The sequence below is a fragment of the Calonectris borealis genome, chromosome W (genome assembly GCF_964195595.1).
Source record: "Calonectris borealis chromosome W, bCalBor7.hap1.2, whole genome shotgun sequence".
In the NCBI taxonomy this organism is placed as follows: Eukaryota; Metazoa; Chordata; class Aves; order Procellariiformes; family Procellariidae; genus Calonectris; species Calonectris borealis.
In genome coordinates, this window is record NC_134351.1 from 19,884,685 (window position 1) to 19,902,791 (window position 18,107).

At 44.1% G+C, this 18,107-nt stretch overlaps 1 protein-coding gene across 8 annotated transcripts in view; it reads right to left on the reverse strand.

Moving 5' to 3' along the window:
* Nucleotides 1–18,107, reverse strand: part of LOC142075029 (NAD(P) transhydrogenase, mitochondrial-like) — an 86,716-nt gene that overhangs the window by 18,318 nt on the left and 50,291 nt on the right. For 4 of the 8 annotated variants that reach the window (XM_075136025.1, XM_075136019.1, XM_075136021.1 and 1 more), the window contains 2 exons: nucleotides 17,250–17,409; nucleotides 9,491–9,572 (listed from right to left, as the gene is read on the reverse strand). In XM_075136025.1, coding sequence (XP_074992126.1) covers nucleotides 9,491–9,572; nucleotides 17,250–17,409 — 242 coding nt within the window. Of the gene's footprint in view, nucleotides 1–5,306; nucleotides 6,276–8,437; nucleotides 8,674–9,490; nucleotides 9,573–15,308; nucleotides 15,335–17,249; nucleotides 17,410–18,107 lie in introns of those variants that run through there. The other 4 variants (XM_075136023.1, XM_075136022.1, XM_075136026.1 and 1 more) reach the window with 4 other exon arrangements.

Below are 18,107 nucleotides of genomic sequence, written 5' to 3' on the forward strand. Positions count from 1 at the left end.
ACGCCTAAGAAAGCTGGTGTTTCCTTTTTGCTAGTTGGTGGGGACATGGCTGTTTTTTTGTTCATCACATCCATTGGGATCTGACGACGTCCATCTTGCCATTTTATTTCTAAAAACTGGGTCTCCTGTGCAGGTCCCTTGACCTTACTTTGTTTTATGGCAAAACCAGCCTGCAGAAGGATTTGGACTATTCTCTCCCCTTTCTCAAAATCTTCCTCTGCTGTGCTGCCCCATACAATGATGTCATCAATGTATTGCAGGTGTTCCGGAGCCTCACCCTGTTCCAGTGTAGTGTGGATCAGTCCATGGCAAATGGTAGGGCTGTGTTTCCACCCCTGGGGCAGACGATTCCAGGTGTAGTGGACGCCCCTCCAAGTGAAAGCAAACTGTGGCCTGCACTCTGCCGCCAAAGGGATGGAGAAGAACACATGTCAATTTTGGCGTACCACTTGGCTGCCTTTGAGTCCAGTTCCTATTGGAGTTCTAGCATGTCCGGTACGGCAGTACTCAGTGGCGGCGTGACTTCCTTTAGGCCACGGTAGTCCACTGTTAGTCTCCACTCTCCATTGGACTTTCGCACTGGCCATATGGGACTGTTAAAGGGTGAGCGAGTCTTGCTGATCACTCCTTGGCTCTCCAGTCGACGAATCATCTCATGGATGGGAACCAGGGAGTCTCGGTTGGTGCGATATTGCCGACGGTGCACTGTTGTGGTAGCGATTGGCACCTGTTGTTCTTCAACCTTCAACAACCCCACAACAGAAGGATCCTCCGAGAGACCGGGCAAGGTGGACAGCTGTTTAATTTCCTCCGTCTCCAGGGCAGCTCTACCAAAAGCCCACTGATACCCTTTTGGGTCCCTGAAATACCCTCTCCTGAGGTAGTCTATGCCAAGGATGCACGGAGCCTCTGGGCCAGTCACAATGGGGTGCTTCTGCCACTCATTCCCGGTTAGGCTCACTTCGGCCTCCAATACAGTTAACTCTTGGGATCCCCCTGTCACTCCAGAAATACAGATTGGTTCTGACCCTCTATAGCTTGATGGCATCAGGGTACACTGAGCACCGGTGTCTACAAGAGCCTTAGACTCCTGTGGGTCTGATGTGCCAGGCCATCGAATCCACACAGTCCAGGAAACCCGGTTGTCCCTTTCCTCCACCTGGCTGGAGGCAGGGCCCCTCTAGTCCTGGTCATCATATTCGCTACCCACTTCTTGGAAGTATGAATCAGAAGTCCCTTTGTTAAGGTCAGAAGTGGAATCAGCCCTTCTACTCTGTCTGGGAAACTGCTCACTGGAAATTTGAGCAGCAGTTTTCCTGGAAGAACCCCCTTTTGTGGTTGTTTTTCCTTGCAACTCATGTACCCGTGCCTGTAGGGCTGAGGTAGGTTTTCCATCCCACTTCCTCATGTCCTCTCCGTGGTCACGCAGGTAAAACCACAGGGTGCCCCGGGGTGTGTACCCACGATGTCTCCTCTCTTGAGCAGAGGGACGCTTGCTCCTAATGGCTGAGACACTGGCCCGTGCAGGGGGGGAGCAGGACATATCCTCTTTGAGTTGCTGGACCTCCTGAGACAGTTTCTCCACAGCAGAGACACAGGCCCGTAGGGAGGAAGAGAGACTTTCTTCATATTGCCAGAGTTGGCCAGCCAGTTCATCCACTGTTTGTTCCTCTCCATCTCTCCAGGTCATTACTGCCAATGAGTTTGCATGCGACGCTGGTGCGCTCCGTACAAACTTCTGCCACATGGGTCGGGTGCATTTGACTTCATCTGGGTCTTTGGGTAACTGCTCGTTGTTCAGGTCATCATAAATCACTTCCAGCACACCTAATTCCCTCAGGTACTGGATACCTCTCTCCATGGTGGTCCACTTGCCTGGGTGGCATATAACATCTTCCTTGAAGGGGTACCTTTCCTTCACGCCTGACAGGAGTCGCCTCCAGAGGCTGAGGACTTGTGCCCCTTGTCCAATTGCTTTGTCAATGCCCCCTTCCCTAGAAAGGGATCCCAGCTGCTTGGCTTCCCTACCCTCTAATTCCAGGCTACTGGCCCCATTATCCCAGCATCGGAGCAGCCAGGTGACAATGTGCTCGCCTGGACGACGACTGAAGTCTTTTTGCATATCTCGCAGCTCACCCAGGGATAGGGATCGGGTGGTTACCATCTCATTTACGGGTTCTGCCTCCTCCTCCTCCTGTTCTCGTGATGGCCCTGGTTCATCTTCATCCCTTACTAGACGAGCTGATTTTCTTGTGTGTTTTCCTTTTTGTATAGGGGCGACTGATACCGGCATGGGTTGGTTCCCTGTTGCAGGGGGCAGAGTAGCGGAGTAGCTGCTGTGCCTGCCGTGGGGGGTGGGGTAGCCACTGTGCTTGCCATGGGGGGTGGGGTAGCCGCAGGGCCTGTTGCTTTGTCATCAGCTGCAGAGACCTTTTCTTCCCCTTGGGGGTTCTGAGTGATGTTAAACAGGGCTTGGTAGGCATGGGCCAGGCCCCAGCACATTGCAGTGATTTGTGTCTCCCTGGAATGGCCAGGGTGACAGCATCCTTTTGCCAAATATTCTACTAATTTTTCAGGGTTCTGCACTTGTTCAGGGGTGAAGTTCCAAAACACTGGGGGTGCCCATCGTCCTAGGCATTTGCCCATGCTATCCCACTCACCCTGCCACTCATAACTATCCAGCCTTGGGGCAGATCTCTGGATGACATTCTTAAATTGCTTACTAACCTTGGATAAAACCACAACAATATTCCCAAGGAGTACCAATAGATGTATCTTAACTACCCAGGGATGTTCAAGGTACTGGCAAGTTATTTTAATGAAGGAGACGACATCATAGAGGAAGGTAGTGAGGGTGCCATTCTCTATTTCCTCCATAAAAAATCTCTCCGAGGAAGAGGTATAATTGCTAATGGTCTCCATGAGGTGGTACCCGAAATACACAAACGGCTTCATTACGAATCCCAAATACCAAATAACCCCCAATGCCAGCGTTTTAGTAACAAATCTCCCAGGCAATACATCATTAATCACTGCAGAGCACAGCAGACTACAAAACCCAACTCCAATCTTTAACAGGTACAGTAAAAACAAGAGCATGGTGCAGAACAAATTAATATGTTACCAGATATAAATTCCTTAATATGCTCTAAATAATCTGTCGTTATCTCAACCCTTCGTTGCCCCACGTTGGGCGCCAAAAAGGACTGACGTGGTTTAACCCCAGTCAGCAAAAATAAACCCCACGCAGCCGCTCGATCACCCTCCTCCTCCGGTGGGATGGACAGCTGATGGTTTCAGCACAGAAAGCATTTAAATTCGGAGGGTGGAGTTAAAGTATTTTGAAGTTAATTATATTAGTATGAAAAATACAACTATTGTATTAAAAATTACTGAAAAATTTCAGGATGGAAATTACTTTTTCTATAGTTCATAAAGTCAGCATCTATCTTTATTACAACTGGCTAGATAATATTCTTGTAATAAATGCTGAAAGAGCTAGCACCTATCTATCATTATGCCAAAACTGGACAGAATGATGCAAGTAACATCTGGCTGGTGCCTCATTTAGCTTACTCAACACTTTAGAAGTTGTATATACAGAGAATAATTTGCCCAAGGGTTTTGCCTCACCCCCTCTTTCCCCCCATTCACTTTGTGTTTTGACACCTCTCCACCTCTGTTTCCAGTACAGACAATAATCTGTTATTCAAGGTAACAGGAAGAAGAAAGGAGGAAAAACAAAACCAAAAAACAACCACAACACACACAAAAAAACAAACAACCTAGATGAACTAAGAAGTACATCATTCAGATATTCCACAGCTTGAATCCTGCCATATAACAACAGTTACAGTATAGCACGACTTTCAAGTATCACAGTATAATGCTCTCATCACACATTATAGATGACTATGTAGATTCCTAGCATCAAAGTACATAGCTAGCTAAGCTAGCTCAGGCCTGGTGACATGCCTGAGGCAAAAAGATGTCCCCAGGAACAGTACTTCAGCGTGGACTAAGCTCAGTGGCTCTGCTGGGGTCAGGTCAGTTAAATTTAAACTGAATTTAATTAGTTAAATTAAGCATACTTAAGTGAGGGTTGGTACTGGCTCCCTATTTCTGACCACTATGGTTTATCACAGCAAGGGCAAGATCCAAGTACATGGCATGAACCTTAGCTCAATGCAATAACCCTCCCAAGAACCCAACTGCAGGGAAGAAAGAAGAGCCTGCCTCCACAAAGCATCACAAACTGACCTAGTAAAGTCACCCAGAGCTGAGCTGACCCATATGGAACCAATGGCATACCTACAATACACCCCCAGGAGCATGGAGCTACAGCTGCATCCTTGCAGAAGCAGATCAGGTACAGCAAGGTTTGCTAGTTCTCTCTAGCTACACCGATATGGCACTTGAGCTAACAGATCTGCTGGACTCCATTTGTCCCTCCATCTGCAGCATTAATAATTCAGAACCCACCCAGTTCTCAGTTTGTTTCTTATAGTCAAATTAACTGACACACACATACACACTTAGTGTCGTCTTAGTAAACATACTTCAGCTTCCTAGAAACTTGCATCAGCACACATTGTTCTTAAGCTGCCTATCAGCACTGTGACAGTGATTTCCACCTTATGCACACCTGAGCTATGCAGTATGTTAAGATTGATTGGGACAGCATCTTAACTGCTCATGCTTTAAAATTCTTCCAGATTTTCTTGTAGAGCAAAGAATGATGACTGTAAACTGAAATAATTAAACAATTAAAATTACTCAGTTTTATTTATTAAGTTATAGAGCGATGTGCAAGTGGTACCCATCCACATGTTCGATTACTCACAAGCAATTAGAACCATGGATAGAAAAAAAACTAGAACCCTAAACACATTTGATTAGAGCTCAGGTGTAGAGGTAACAATAAAAATTCAAAAATGCAGATATAACACTAAATTCATTCTGTCACATTTTCAAATATTTAAGAAAGCTGTGTTTCCATGTGCTCAAAAGTAACTAGATTCTCCAGCATCAGAAGACAGAAATGCAAGTCCTGCAAGATATCCACCTATAAAAATTAGGTTTAAAAAAACCCCCAAAAACAGCAAACCCACATAAAACACACTAACATATTAGCAACTAATTTGAAAGGCTGTTAAAGAGATAATCTGCATTTCCCTCAACTATGAGAGTTACCAGAAAACCACCATACTTTAATTATGAGTCAGATTTAGAAAGTCCATACAAAGCACAATTTTAAGAGTCCTTGCACCCTGGAATTCAATTTTATTATTAACATTACTATGCAGGGGAAAAAAAAGCGCCACATTGATAGAAAAAGTCTTAGGAAAGTTGTGCTGTGGCAAAAGCTAAGATACTTAACTTTATGTGGACACGGACAGTGTCAATTACCCATGCACATATGAGAACGTATACAGTTTTAAACTGTATTATAATACTATAGAAAAATTTTATATTCTATATATAGAATTATTATAGAATATAATTTAATTTTATATAAGAAATCTGAATTTCACAAATAGGGGCCTACAAACAACACAGCATATGGTTGAAGAACTTTGTTGCAAGTTCTCGCCTTACCAATTTACTCAGTTGCAACTTTGCAGAAATACAGTGCTAGTTGTAGAACAAGTATTTCCTCTCCAAGGCCAATGAATTCCAGGGACTGCGGGATTTAGCCTATGAAAAGTTTTGTTGTTTTACCCATCCATAACAAGGAAGAGCTATAATGAAGAGTCAGCAATACCCAGCTTTCTATGTGATCCTACTAATGTATTAAAGATGTGATCTGCTGCAAGACCATCTTAAGTAAGCGATGATATTAGCTACGCAATTTAATAACTAAAACAGTCTGAAGTTTCCAAACTCTCCCATATTTCTAAATTTAAACCCTAGTCATAAAAGATTATGCATCATGTTATATAATCTGTGCTCTTCACTGAGAATATTATACCTATAGGCAAAGTAAATGAAAACAATGGTGTCTCTGGATCAATCATGAACCATGAAGCAACAAAAGACCATATGACAGAAGCAATTTTTCTTGGCACGGTATGGGCATTACAGACTGATGACAATCGTATGTCCACACTGGCACCCTTCCACAGCGGATGTGCGAGAGTGTCACTACATCTGGATGGTGAGCGTACTAGGGTCCAGAGGCACTCCAGGCCTACTGAAACCAGAGGGGCAGCAGCTGCATTCAATGAACACCATGGGAGCTCCACAAAGTGATGAAAGGCCTAAACGACCACAAACTGTAAATACAGATTTATTTCATTAAAATACTAGGTAACCACTGCAGTGATCCCTTCCTGAAATTGACTCATTTCAAGTATAAGCCAGTTATTTCAAGAATTCATTCACATTTCTCCCCTGCAAAGCCAACATAAAAGGCAAAACCCAATAATCTTATATATCACCAAGGTTGGTAAAAAATAAAGCTTGCCCACACAGAAGCACTGAAGGGAAAGCCAAAAGCATGCAACACTGTCATCGCATTAGCCAAGAAAGGTTCTTTTGTTGCACAACTAATGGGTCTTCAAAATTTTTAATGCAATTTGGACACACATACAGCTTTTGCTAAACATGGAGGAATAAGGTGTTAAGAGAACTGCTCCAGGAAGCAGATACACCAGCACGCACCCTCATTTCTCATGTATGCATGCACTAATACACCTAAAAAGCAATTTTATATGCAAAATTGTGACATTCTGGGTAAACACTAACAAGTAATTGCTGCTAAACCCTACAACAACCCTGCTGTTATCCATCACAATACATGCTGTAAAACACTTAAGACTTATATACAACTTTTCCACGAACTGGGAAAAATAGTGGAAGAAGAAAAGCAAAACCAAAAAAACCCCCACTAATTGCTGGAGTATTGATTCCAAAGGAAAGTCACCATCTGATTGAAATAAACACATGGAAATCGGAGAATGAGTCTGGCTAACCAGCATCTGTCCAAATATCTTGTTTCAAATGAAAACTGAACCTTGACTAATTTTAAAATATTAAATTACCATAATTAGAAAATAGTTTCCCAAACAATCAGCAAGGGAGGCATGATGTTAGCTTTCCAGTACTTTCAATACCTATAAGGTCTATGAAAAACTGAAGGAGGAAAGGACTTGGGCCAATACTAGCACCTAAGAATTATCTCTGCTTTTTGGAGTAGCACTCCAGCAGAGTAAGTCCATGGGACTGGCCAAGTGCACTCCAATAATCCTTCCATGCAATACTCAAAGAACTCTAATAACAGTATTGCTTGCAATAGCAAAAATTTATGGGAACCTGATAAGAGTAGGTCTAAAATGCTTAAGGGATTGGAGTATTTGTCACGAGAAGAGAGGCTGAGAGCTGGGATTCTTCAGCCTGGAGAAGAGAAGGCTCAGGGGAATCTTATAACTGTGTATAAATACTCCCCTCCATCAGTAAAGAAGACAGAGCCAGATTCTTCTCAGTGGTATCCAATGAACAGACAAGAGGCAATGGTCACAAATTTAAATATAAGAAAAACCCATTTTACTCTAAGGGTGATTGAACATTGGAACAGATTGCTCAGAGAGGCTGTCAAGTCTCCATCCCTGGAGACTGGATATTCAAAACCCAACTGGACAAGATCCTAAGCAACCTGCTCTAGTTGACTCTGCTTTGAGCAAGGGGGCTGGCTGAACTAGACCATCTCCAGAGATCTCCAGCTTCAACTGTTCTGTGATTCTGTGAAGATTCAGGTTATATTAAAATAGTGACAAAAGTTTACATCTTCAGACCTTCCTGTGTTCACTGGCTGCTTTCTAAACAAATCAGACTTTAGAAACCTTAAAAGCATGGTGTGAGAGAAGATACCACAGCCCTAATGCTTGGAAGAGGCAAAGGGAATTCAGGCAGTATATCCTGTGGAAGCTAAAATCCTGCTGTAACATAAGATCACATGGATTGACTTATGAGGATTTCGAGGAATGTAACAGACAGGAGATCTACTTTTAACAGAGACACTATGTGCAGCACATCAGTCCAAACACAGGAGCTCTTGAGCATCTGCAAGACACCTCTCATCAATACACACTGAATGTCTTTAGCTATCCCAGAGCGCAGAAGGGGTTAGTGGAAGAGTAAAAAGGTAATGTAGACCGTGGATTTTTAACTAAAGAAGGAGGACATCTAACATTACAGCGTGGTTAAATTTTTTCCAGCATTGTTTAAACATGCCTGTCAGAATTGGATGTTACTGTCCATTTTTTTGTGGGGTGGTGGTTTTTTGGGTGGGATTTTTTGTTTCTTTGTTTGGTTTTGTTTTTTTGTTTGGCTGGTTTTTTTTGTTTTGTTGGTTTGTTTGTTTGTTTGTTTGGGGTTGGTTTGGTTTTGGGGTGTTTTTTTTTTTGGGGTGTGTGGGGGGGTGTGTGGGGGGGTGTGTGTGTGTTGCTATTAACGCAAGTCAGTTATCCCAGGAAAGAAGTGAGTCCTGTGTACTTGGGTGCAGAGGCTGCTACCTTCCATTTCATACCAGACTGACCCCAGCAAACACTTTCTCCATACTGCAAGGAGGCCCTCATTTCCTGCCTAGAATCCTCAATTGTTCCCATCGCACCTCTTTAACTATTCCCGAACAGTTTCACAAGCAGAGCCGTCAGTTTCCTTAGGAAATAAGGACTTTAAAAAAAAAAAAAATAAAGCTACTTTAGCCTAGGTAAACAATCCCCCTTAATGGAGGTTTCTCTAGGATGCAATTCAAAGCACTTAAGTTAGGCCTGTTCTCTCTCCTCATTGACTAAGCATAGAGAAAAAACTATTCTCCCTGCACTGAAGTCAGCTGTTGCGATTACTCCGCACAGTAACATTTTTTTGACAGAGTGACTGCTTTCACAGAGTTCTCCAAACTACACCTTTAGAAAAGGCTGCTAACTGTTCTCTTGAACAGAATACAAAACGCTACTTTGAAATTTTACTTTTAAAAAAATTTCACTGCTTTTTTTGTAGAAAAGTAGTACTATATCTAAAGGCAGAGCATATGTATCTAAAGGAGCTAGCTAACTTACCTTACAAAAAAAAGTAAGATTTTGTTGCTACAAGAAAACAGCATTAAATTTTAAAGCCATTCTTTTTAACTAAACTTCAGCATGACACCAAACAAAGAAACAAGAAATAAAATTATTCTCCAACTGCTGGGGCTACTTCCAAAACCCAAATTTAAGGACAGTCTAAACTATCTTAATTCCCTGAAATAGTAAAAGGTAGAAATACCTTTTACACTAAAGCATGAAATTTCTAGATATTCAGCTATAAGTTAATAAGACTAAGAGCACTCCTCCAGCTAGTATTTCTGAGAGAGATCAGCATAAGAATGACAGCTGAAAGAAAAATTAAACCAAAAAAGACTTGTAGAAGATTTTAATGGAATGAAAAAAAAAAAAAAAGAAAAAAGAAAAAAAAAAGAGAAGTAATACTTTTCATCAAGTAAAGTACTTACCTGACATTTTTCCCTTGTTCTCTCAACATCTTCACTAGATCAGCTATGGGGTACTGAGCTTTTGCTGCACACAAACCATAACCTGAAAGAATTTCCAGATTTTAAACTATTTTTCTGTTTCAGTGCAGACAGAATAGTTATGGGAAATAAGCGTATCTTCCACACAAACAGAAGCTCTCATAATTAAAACTAAACAAAAAAGCAATATATACATCAGATACTCATATATTCCCCGGGGAGTTTCAGCCTAACCACTGTAATTCAGTAGCTGAATATGGCTTTTAGCAGCAAATACACTTTTCAGTCTTTCTATCTGAATTAACTCAGCAGACCAATAAAGCCCAGGAAAAAAATACAGAATATAAATTATTAATGGTGTCCTCAAGGTTTGACCACAGGAGCAAGAAACAAGCTTGTCTTGGTTTAACCTGGCAGGCAGCCAAACCACATGCAGCCACTTGCTCATTCCCCCCTCGCCACAGTGGGACGGGGAGAGAATCGGAAGGGTAAGAGTGAGAAAAACTTGTGGGTTGAGATAAAGACAGTTTAATAGAACAGAAAAAGGGAAAATAATAATAATAATAATGATAGTGATAAAATATACAAAATGAGTGATGCACAATGCAATTGCTCACCACCCACGCTGACCGATAACCAAGTAGCAATCGCTACTTCCTGGAACACGCCTACCATTCATATACTGAGCGTGACGGCACATGGTATGGAATACCCCGTTGGCCAGCTGGGCCGGCTGTCCCAGTTGTGCTCCCTCCCAGCCTCTGCGTCTGGTAGGGCATGGAAGCTGTCCTTGACACGATACTTAGCAACAACTGAAAACATCAGTGTGTTATCAACATTCTCCTCATACTGAATCCAAAACACAGCACTAGGAAGAAATTTAACCCTATCTCAGCCAGGACAGCATCCACCCCTTATTCTATACCATTTACGTCATGCCTAAGTATCACGTTATTCAATACATTCCAATTAATCACCACCACCTTTCTTGTCTTTATATTTTTTATATATATATATATACACACACACATATATACACACACACATATATACACACACACATATATACACACACACACACAAAGAGTCTACGGGCCATCCCTCTAAAGTGTCCATTGAGTTCATTTAGTCCATGACTTTGGGCTCCATCTGTCATAACAGTCTTTCAGGGCCAAAGAAATGCTGTGTGGTGTTGGAATCCTGCATGCTGAAGCCAGTTCTGATTTAGGTATTGCTGCGCTCGTCCAGTTCTATCACCGTTGCACTTTGCTCGGTTTCATAGGAGCTAGCTCATTCTTCATTAATCTGGGTGATTTTTACGGCTATACCATTGATAGCAACCATAGATAATAATGATATAAAAAATCATAATAACAATTGACATCATACAATTCAGTTCATTGGCTATTTTCACCCAAAATCAAATCCCCTTGAGGTACACACCGGACTTCCCCATCCTTTCGCATTACCCACCAAGGGCACCCAGGTCCTTGAGCAAAAGCAACCCCACGGATGGGTTTTCCCTTGCCAGAGGCAGGAGTAACCTAGACTGTCTTCCCCAGCATATTTCTTATGTGCACGACAGGGACTTTATCCCCCTCTACAGTACGTAAGGGATTTGATTGGGCAGGGCCAGCTCGAGTGACAGATCCCCTAGTTTTGACTAGCCAGGTGGCTTTTGATAAACGTGTGTCCCAATGCTTGAATGTCCCACCACCCATTGCTCTCAGTGTAGTCTTTAGCAGTCCGTTTTATCGTTCGATTTTCCCAGAGGCTGGTGCACGGTAGGGGATGGGATAGACCCACTCAATGCCGTGCTCTTTGGCCCAGGTGTCTAGGAGGGTGTTTCGGAAATGAGTCCCGTTGTCTGACTCAATTCTTTCTGGGGTGCCATGTCGCCATAGGACTTGCTTTTCAAGGCCCAGGATGGTGTTCCGGGCGGTGGCATGGGGCAAGGGGTATGTTTCCAGCCATCTGGTGGTTGCTTCCACCATGGTGAGCACATAGCGCTTACCGTGGAGGGTTTGTGGGAGCGTGATATAATCAATCTGCCAGGCCTCCCCATATTTATATTTCAACCATCGTCCTCCATACCAAAGAGGCTTTACTCGCTTGGCTTGCTTGATGGCAGCGCATGTTTCACATTCATGGATAACCTGTGCAATAGCGTCCATGGTCAAGTCCACCCCTCGATCACGAGCCCATCTATATGTTGCATCTCTTCCTTGATGGCTGGAAGTGTCATGGGCCCACTGAGCTATAAATAATTCACCCTTATGTTGCCAGTCCAGATCCACCTGAGCCACTTCAATCTTAGCAGCCTGGTCCACCTGCTGGTTGTTTTGGTGTTCTTCAGTGGCCTGACCCTTGGGTACATGAGCATCTACGTGACGTACTTCTACAACCAGGTTCTCTACCTGGGCAGCAATATCTTGCCACAATGCGGCAGCCCAGATGGGTTTACCTCTGTGCTGCCAGTTGTTCTGCTTCCACTGCTGCAACCACCCCCACAGGGCATTTGCCACCATCCATGAGTCAGTATAGAGATAAAGTACTGGCCATTTTTCTCATTCGGCAATGTCCAAGGCCAGCTGGACGGCTTTCACCTCTGCAAACTGGCTCGATTCACCTTCTCCTTCAGCAGTTTCTGAGACTTGTCGTATAGGACTCCATACAGCAGCTTTCCACCTCCGATGCTTTCCCACAAGGCGACAGGACCCATCAGTGAACAGGGCATATTGCTTCTCGTTTTCTCGTAGTTGATTATACAGTGGGGCCTCGTCAGCACGCGTCACCTCCTCCTCTGCGGATATTCCAAAATCTTTGCCTTCTGGCCAGTTCGTGATCACCTCCAAGATTCCTGGGCGACTGGGGTTTCCTATTCGGGCCCGTTGTGTGATCAGCGCGACCCACTTACTCCACGTAGCATCGGTTGCATGATGTGTAGAGGGGACCCTCCCTTTGAACATCCAGCCCAGCACCGGCAGTCGGGGTGCCAGGAGGAGCTGTGCTTCAGTACCAACCACGTCCGAAGCAGCTCGAACCCCTTCATATGCTGCCAATATCTCCTTCTCAGTTGGAGTGTAGAGGGCCTCGGATCCTCTGTATCCCCGACCCCAGAACCCTAAGGGTCGACCTCGAGTCTCCCCTGGTGCTTTCTACCAGAGGCTCCAGGTAGGGCCATTCTCCCCGGCTGCGGTGTAGAGCACATTCTTCACATCTTGTCCTGCCCGGACTGGCCCAAGGGCTACTGCCTGAACTATCTCCCGTTTAATTTGTTCAACGGCTTGTTGTTGCTCAGGGCCCCATTTGAAGTCGTTCTTCTTCCGGGTCACTTGATAGAGGGGGCTTACGATCTGACTGTAATCTGGAATATGCATTCTCCCAAAGCCCACAACGCCTAAGAAAGCTTGTGTTTCCTTTTTGCTAGTTGGTGGGGACATGGCTGTTATTTTGTTGATCACATCCATTGGGATCTGACGACGTCCATCTTGCCATTTTATTCCTAAAAACTGGATCTCCTGTGCAGGTCCCTTGACCTTACTTTGTTTTATGGCAAAACCAGCCTTCAGGAGGATTTGGACTATTCTCTCCCCTTTCTCAAAATCTTCCTCTGCTGTGTTGCCCCATACAATGATGTCATCAATGTATTGCAGGTGTTCTGGAGCCTCACCCTGTTCCAGTGCGGTGTGGATCAGTCCATGGCAAATGGTAGGGCTGTGTTTCCACCCCTGGGGCAGTCGGTTCCAGGTGTAGTGGACGCCCCTCCAAGTGAAAGCAAACTGTGGCCTGCACTCTGCTGCCAAAGGGATGGAGAAGAAGGCATTAGCAATGTCAATTGTGGCGTACCACTTGGCTGCCTTTGACTCCAGTTCGTATTGAAGTTCTAGCATGTCCGGCACGGCAGCACTCAGCGTCAGCGTGACTTCGTTCAGGCCACGGTAGTCTACTGTTAGTCTCCACTCTCCATTGGACTTTCGCACTGGCCATATGGGACTGTGAAAGGGTGAGTGAGTCTTGCTGATCACTCCTTGGCTCTCCAGTCGACAAATCAGCTCATGGATGGGAATCAGGGAATCTCGGTGGGTGCGATATTTCCCCCGCTGCACTGTTGTGGTAGCAATTGGTACTTTGACCTTCAACAATCCCACAACAGAAGGGTCCTCTGAGAGACCGGGTAAGGTGGACAGCTGTTTAGTTTCCTCCATCTCCAGAGCAGATATACCAAAAGCCCACCAGTACCCTTTTGGGTCCTTGAAATACCTTCTCCTGAGGTAGTCTATGCCAAGGATGCTCTGGGCCAGTCACAATGGGGTGCTTCTGCCACTCATTCCCGGTTAGGCTCACTTCGGCCTCCAATACAGTTAACTCTTGGGATCCCCCTGTCACTCCAGAAATAGAAATGGGTTCTGCCCCTTTATAGTTTGATGGCATCAGGGTGCACTGTGCACCGGTGTCTACGAGAGCCTTAGACTCCTGTGGGTCTGATGTGCCAGGCCATCGAATCCACACAGTCCAGTAAGCCCATTTGTCCCTTTCCTCCACCTGGCTGGAGGCAGGGCCCCTCTAGTTCTGGTCATAGTATCCGCTTCTCACTTCTTTCAAACACAAGTCAAGAATTTCTTCATTACAATCCAAAGTAAGATCAGCCCTTCTCCTCTGCCTGGGGAACTGCTCACTGGAGACTAGACCGTCGTGAGACAGGTTTTGCCTGAAAACTGGAGCAGCATTTTTCCTGCGAGAATCCCCTTGTGTGATTGTTTTTCCTTGCAACTCCTGTACCCGTGCCCCTAGAATGAAGGTAGCTTTTCCATCCCACTGCCTCATGTCCTCTCCGTGGTCACGCAGGTAAAACCACAGGTTGCCCCGGGATGTGTACTTTCTATATCCGCTCTCTTGAGTGGAAGAATGCTGACTCCTAATGGCTGAGATACTGGTCCGTACAGGTGGAGAATAGGACCTATCCTCTTTGAGTTGCTGGACCTCCCGGGACAGTTTCTCCACAGCTGAGACAAGGGAGGAGGAGACAGTGTCTTCGTATTCCCAGAGTCTGCCAACCACGTCATCCACCGTTGGTGCTTCTTCCTCTTCCCAGCAGAATACTGCCAACAAACTGGCATATGACGCTGGTGCGCTCCGTACCAACTTCCGCCACATGGGTCGCGTGCACTGGACTTCATCTGGACCTTTGGGCGTTTGGTCGTTGTCCAGGTCACTATAAACCACCTCCAGTACGCCTAATTCTCTCAGGTACTGGATACCTCTCTCCATAGTGGTCCATTTGCCTGGGTGACATATAACATCTTCCTTGAAGGGATACCTTTCCTTCACGCCTGACAGCAGTCGCCTCCAGAGGCTGAGGGCCTGCGCCCCTTTTCCAATTGCTTTGACAATGCCCCTTTCCCTAGAAAGGGATCCCAGCTGTTTGGCCTCCTTCCCCTCTAATTCCAGGCTACTGGCCCCATTATCCGAGCATGGGAGCAGCCAGGTAACAATATGCTCGCCTGGACGACAGCTGAAATCTTTCCGCATATCTCGCAACTCATGCAGGGATAGGGATCGGGTGGTTTCCGTCTCGTTTATGAGTTCTTCCTCTTCCTCCTCCCCTCCTCGTGATGGCCCTGCTTTTCCATCATCCCTTTCTAAACGACCTGACTTCCGCTTCCAAGATTTCTTCTTCTGTACAGGGGCGACGGATACCAGCAAGGGTTGGTCCTCTGGTTCAGCCGTAGTACCTGTCGCAGGGGTTGGAGTAGCCGCAGTGCCTGTCGCGGGGGTTGATCTCTGGACAGTATTCCTGAATAGTTTTTTAACCCTAAACATGGCCTGAACCACGTTCAGGAGACATAACAATATGAACATGCTTGTTTGAACATCCCAAGGATATTCAAAATTCTCAGGGAATACTGTGGACATCTTCATGAAGAGGATAGAAGAAAAAGGAGTTTCTGGAGATATGGAAGGGAAGATGAACAAGTGGGAGAAAGTGTCCCATCCTGTCTCCCCCCTGAATTCATTCTCCAAGGAGAAAAAAAACTGTAATTACTAATATTTTCTAAGAGTTGGTTCCTGAGGTACAGAGATGACGGCAGTGCCGAGTACAGGTACCACATTAGACTTATGATCAATGATTTTATCACCTCATAAAACAGCAGGAAAATGATAACCTTGGCCCAGTTCCAAATAATGATAAAGAGCACAAGAGGTAACACATACTGCAAGCAAGCTATTACATGACCCAACATTGAGAGACAGCCCCACAACTTTGAGAGCCAATAAATCAACATTGTGACCAATCAATATAATGAATGCTTATAACCAATTTTGCCTTAACACGCTTTGGTCAGATCTATTGTTATCTCAACCCTTCAAGGCCCACGTTGGACGCTAAAAAGGACTGTCGTGGTTTAACCTGGCAGGCAGCCAAATACCACGCAGCCGCTCGCTCACTCCCCCACACCCCCCACAGTAGGACGGGGAGAGAATCGGAAGGGCAAGAGTGAGAAAAACTCGTGGGTTGAGATAAAGACAGTTTAATAGAACAGAAAAAGTGAAAATAATAATGATAGAATATAAAAAATGAGTGATGCACAATGCAATTGCTCACTACCCACGCTGACCAATAACCAAGTAGCGATCGCTACTTCCTGGAACATGCCTACCATTCATATACTGAGCGTGACGGCACATGGGATGGAATATCCCGTTGGCCAGCTGGGCCAGCTGTCCTGGTTGTGCTCCCTCCCAGCCTCTGCATTTGGTAGAGCATGGAAGCTGTCCTTGACAGAGCACTTAGCAACAACTGAAAACATCAGTGTGTTATCAACATTCTTCTCATACTAAATCCAAAACACAGCACTAGGAAGAAATTCAACTCTATCCCAGCCAAAACCAGGACAAAATTCCTTGAAGATGTTTGCAAGCTTTGTTTGAAACAAATGTAACTTCCCAAATTAGAACCCTATCTCACTGATGTTTTCATTTAAGCTGAAACAAAATGAAAGACTACTTTGGTTTTTAGCATTCTTCTCATTCCGATGCTAAAATATAAATTAACACAATAGTTGTGCCATTCAGTTGAAGAAAAACAAGTCTTGAACTACTCCCCACCTGACTTCTCCTAACAGAAAATAGGCTTATATAGTTCAATAGCACATGGCCAACATAAAAGTTTCAGAGAACTCAGGATTTTGGTTGTTGGGGGTTTTTTCCTCCTTTAATTCTAGTGTTTATTGGATACTAATTAAGTTTGAGATTTTTTTTCTGCAGGCTTTTTAACAAAACTATGCGGAATTGAGCAAGTAGACAAGAAGCATAAATAAAAATCCTCCCTTTCATTAACTTAAAGGACAGATATTTTGTTATTGGTACTGTGGTAGTGCTTGGAAACTCGCACCACAACAGCTGTACACAAAATTAACTGTAAACATAATTTACAAGAGACAGTCTTTGTCCTGAAGAATTTAAAATCTAAATAAATAGGACAAAGTTTGAAGAGACACACACAAGGAAAAGTGAAGTGACACACACATTTCTACAGAGAGGAATGACGACTAACCTGTGAACAAAAACAGATCCCACAACCCCAGTCAACATTTGACATGCTGCTGCTATGTTGCAACTGCAAGACAGACTACAGGTTTTTTGTTTTGTTTTGGGTTTTTTGTTTGTTGTGTTGGTTTGGTTTTTTTTAATAATACATCCTCTGAACATCTTGCTGTATGAGTCAAGAGTGTCTTACCTGGAGTAATAATAATGTTATTGGCTTCATTTATCATTTCAATTGCATTGTCCACATTGATTTCCATGTGGGTTCCAGTAATTTCCATGGGCTTCCCACCAGCTGTTGATGTGGTGCCATAGCCCCCTAGAATCACATTTGCAAGGGAACGGTTCATAGCCTGAAAGACAAGAGGTTTTTGATCAGCTAAAGATGAAATCCAAAAAACAAAGGAGAGGAGATGACCACAAATAAATCTTCTGAATATATTAAAGCCTTCCTGACAATAGTCTTTGTCTGCTGGTTTTGCCTGTTTTCAACTCAAAACTTCTTAAAACAGGCTCCTTAAAACAGAGACCCAGATTAAAACAGCAATAGCCAAACATCAGCTTCTAACACATTACACACGTAACAAGAGATCATCAGCATTTCCCCAAGGCAAAGGAAACAACACAAATTAAAAAATACACCTCAGCAAATATTGGTGTGTCTGTTCTTAAAAGGGAGGGCTATAAAAGAATGCATATTTGTTCACAGATATATATATATTAAAATATATAAAAATAAAATATACACACTTTTTTTGCAAGATATTTTCTTAAGTTCTTGAGCAATTCAACACATAAGCACAGAACTGCTATATGACAGCATGGAAGCCACATAGCTCTTACAGGTGGCACAGAATCAAAGCTCCTACAGCATCAAGACAGAAAAGAACAGAACAAAGCTAAGTAGCCACACAAAACTAACCAAATGCTAACTCAAAACACACTGTAATGAACTGAAAGGGGCCATTAACTGTCAGAGCACCAAAGGGGAACAAGAGATATTAAAATAGGAGCTTTAAGAGAACACATCCTGAAAATTCAGCTCTGTAGG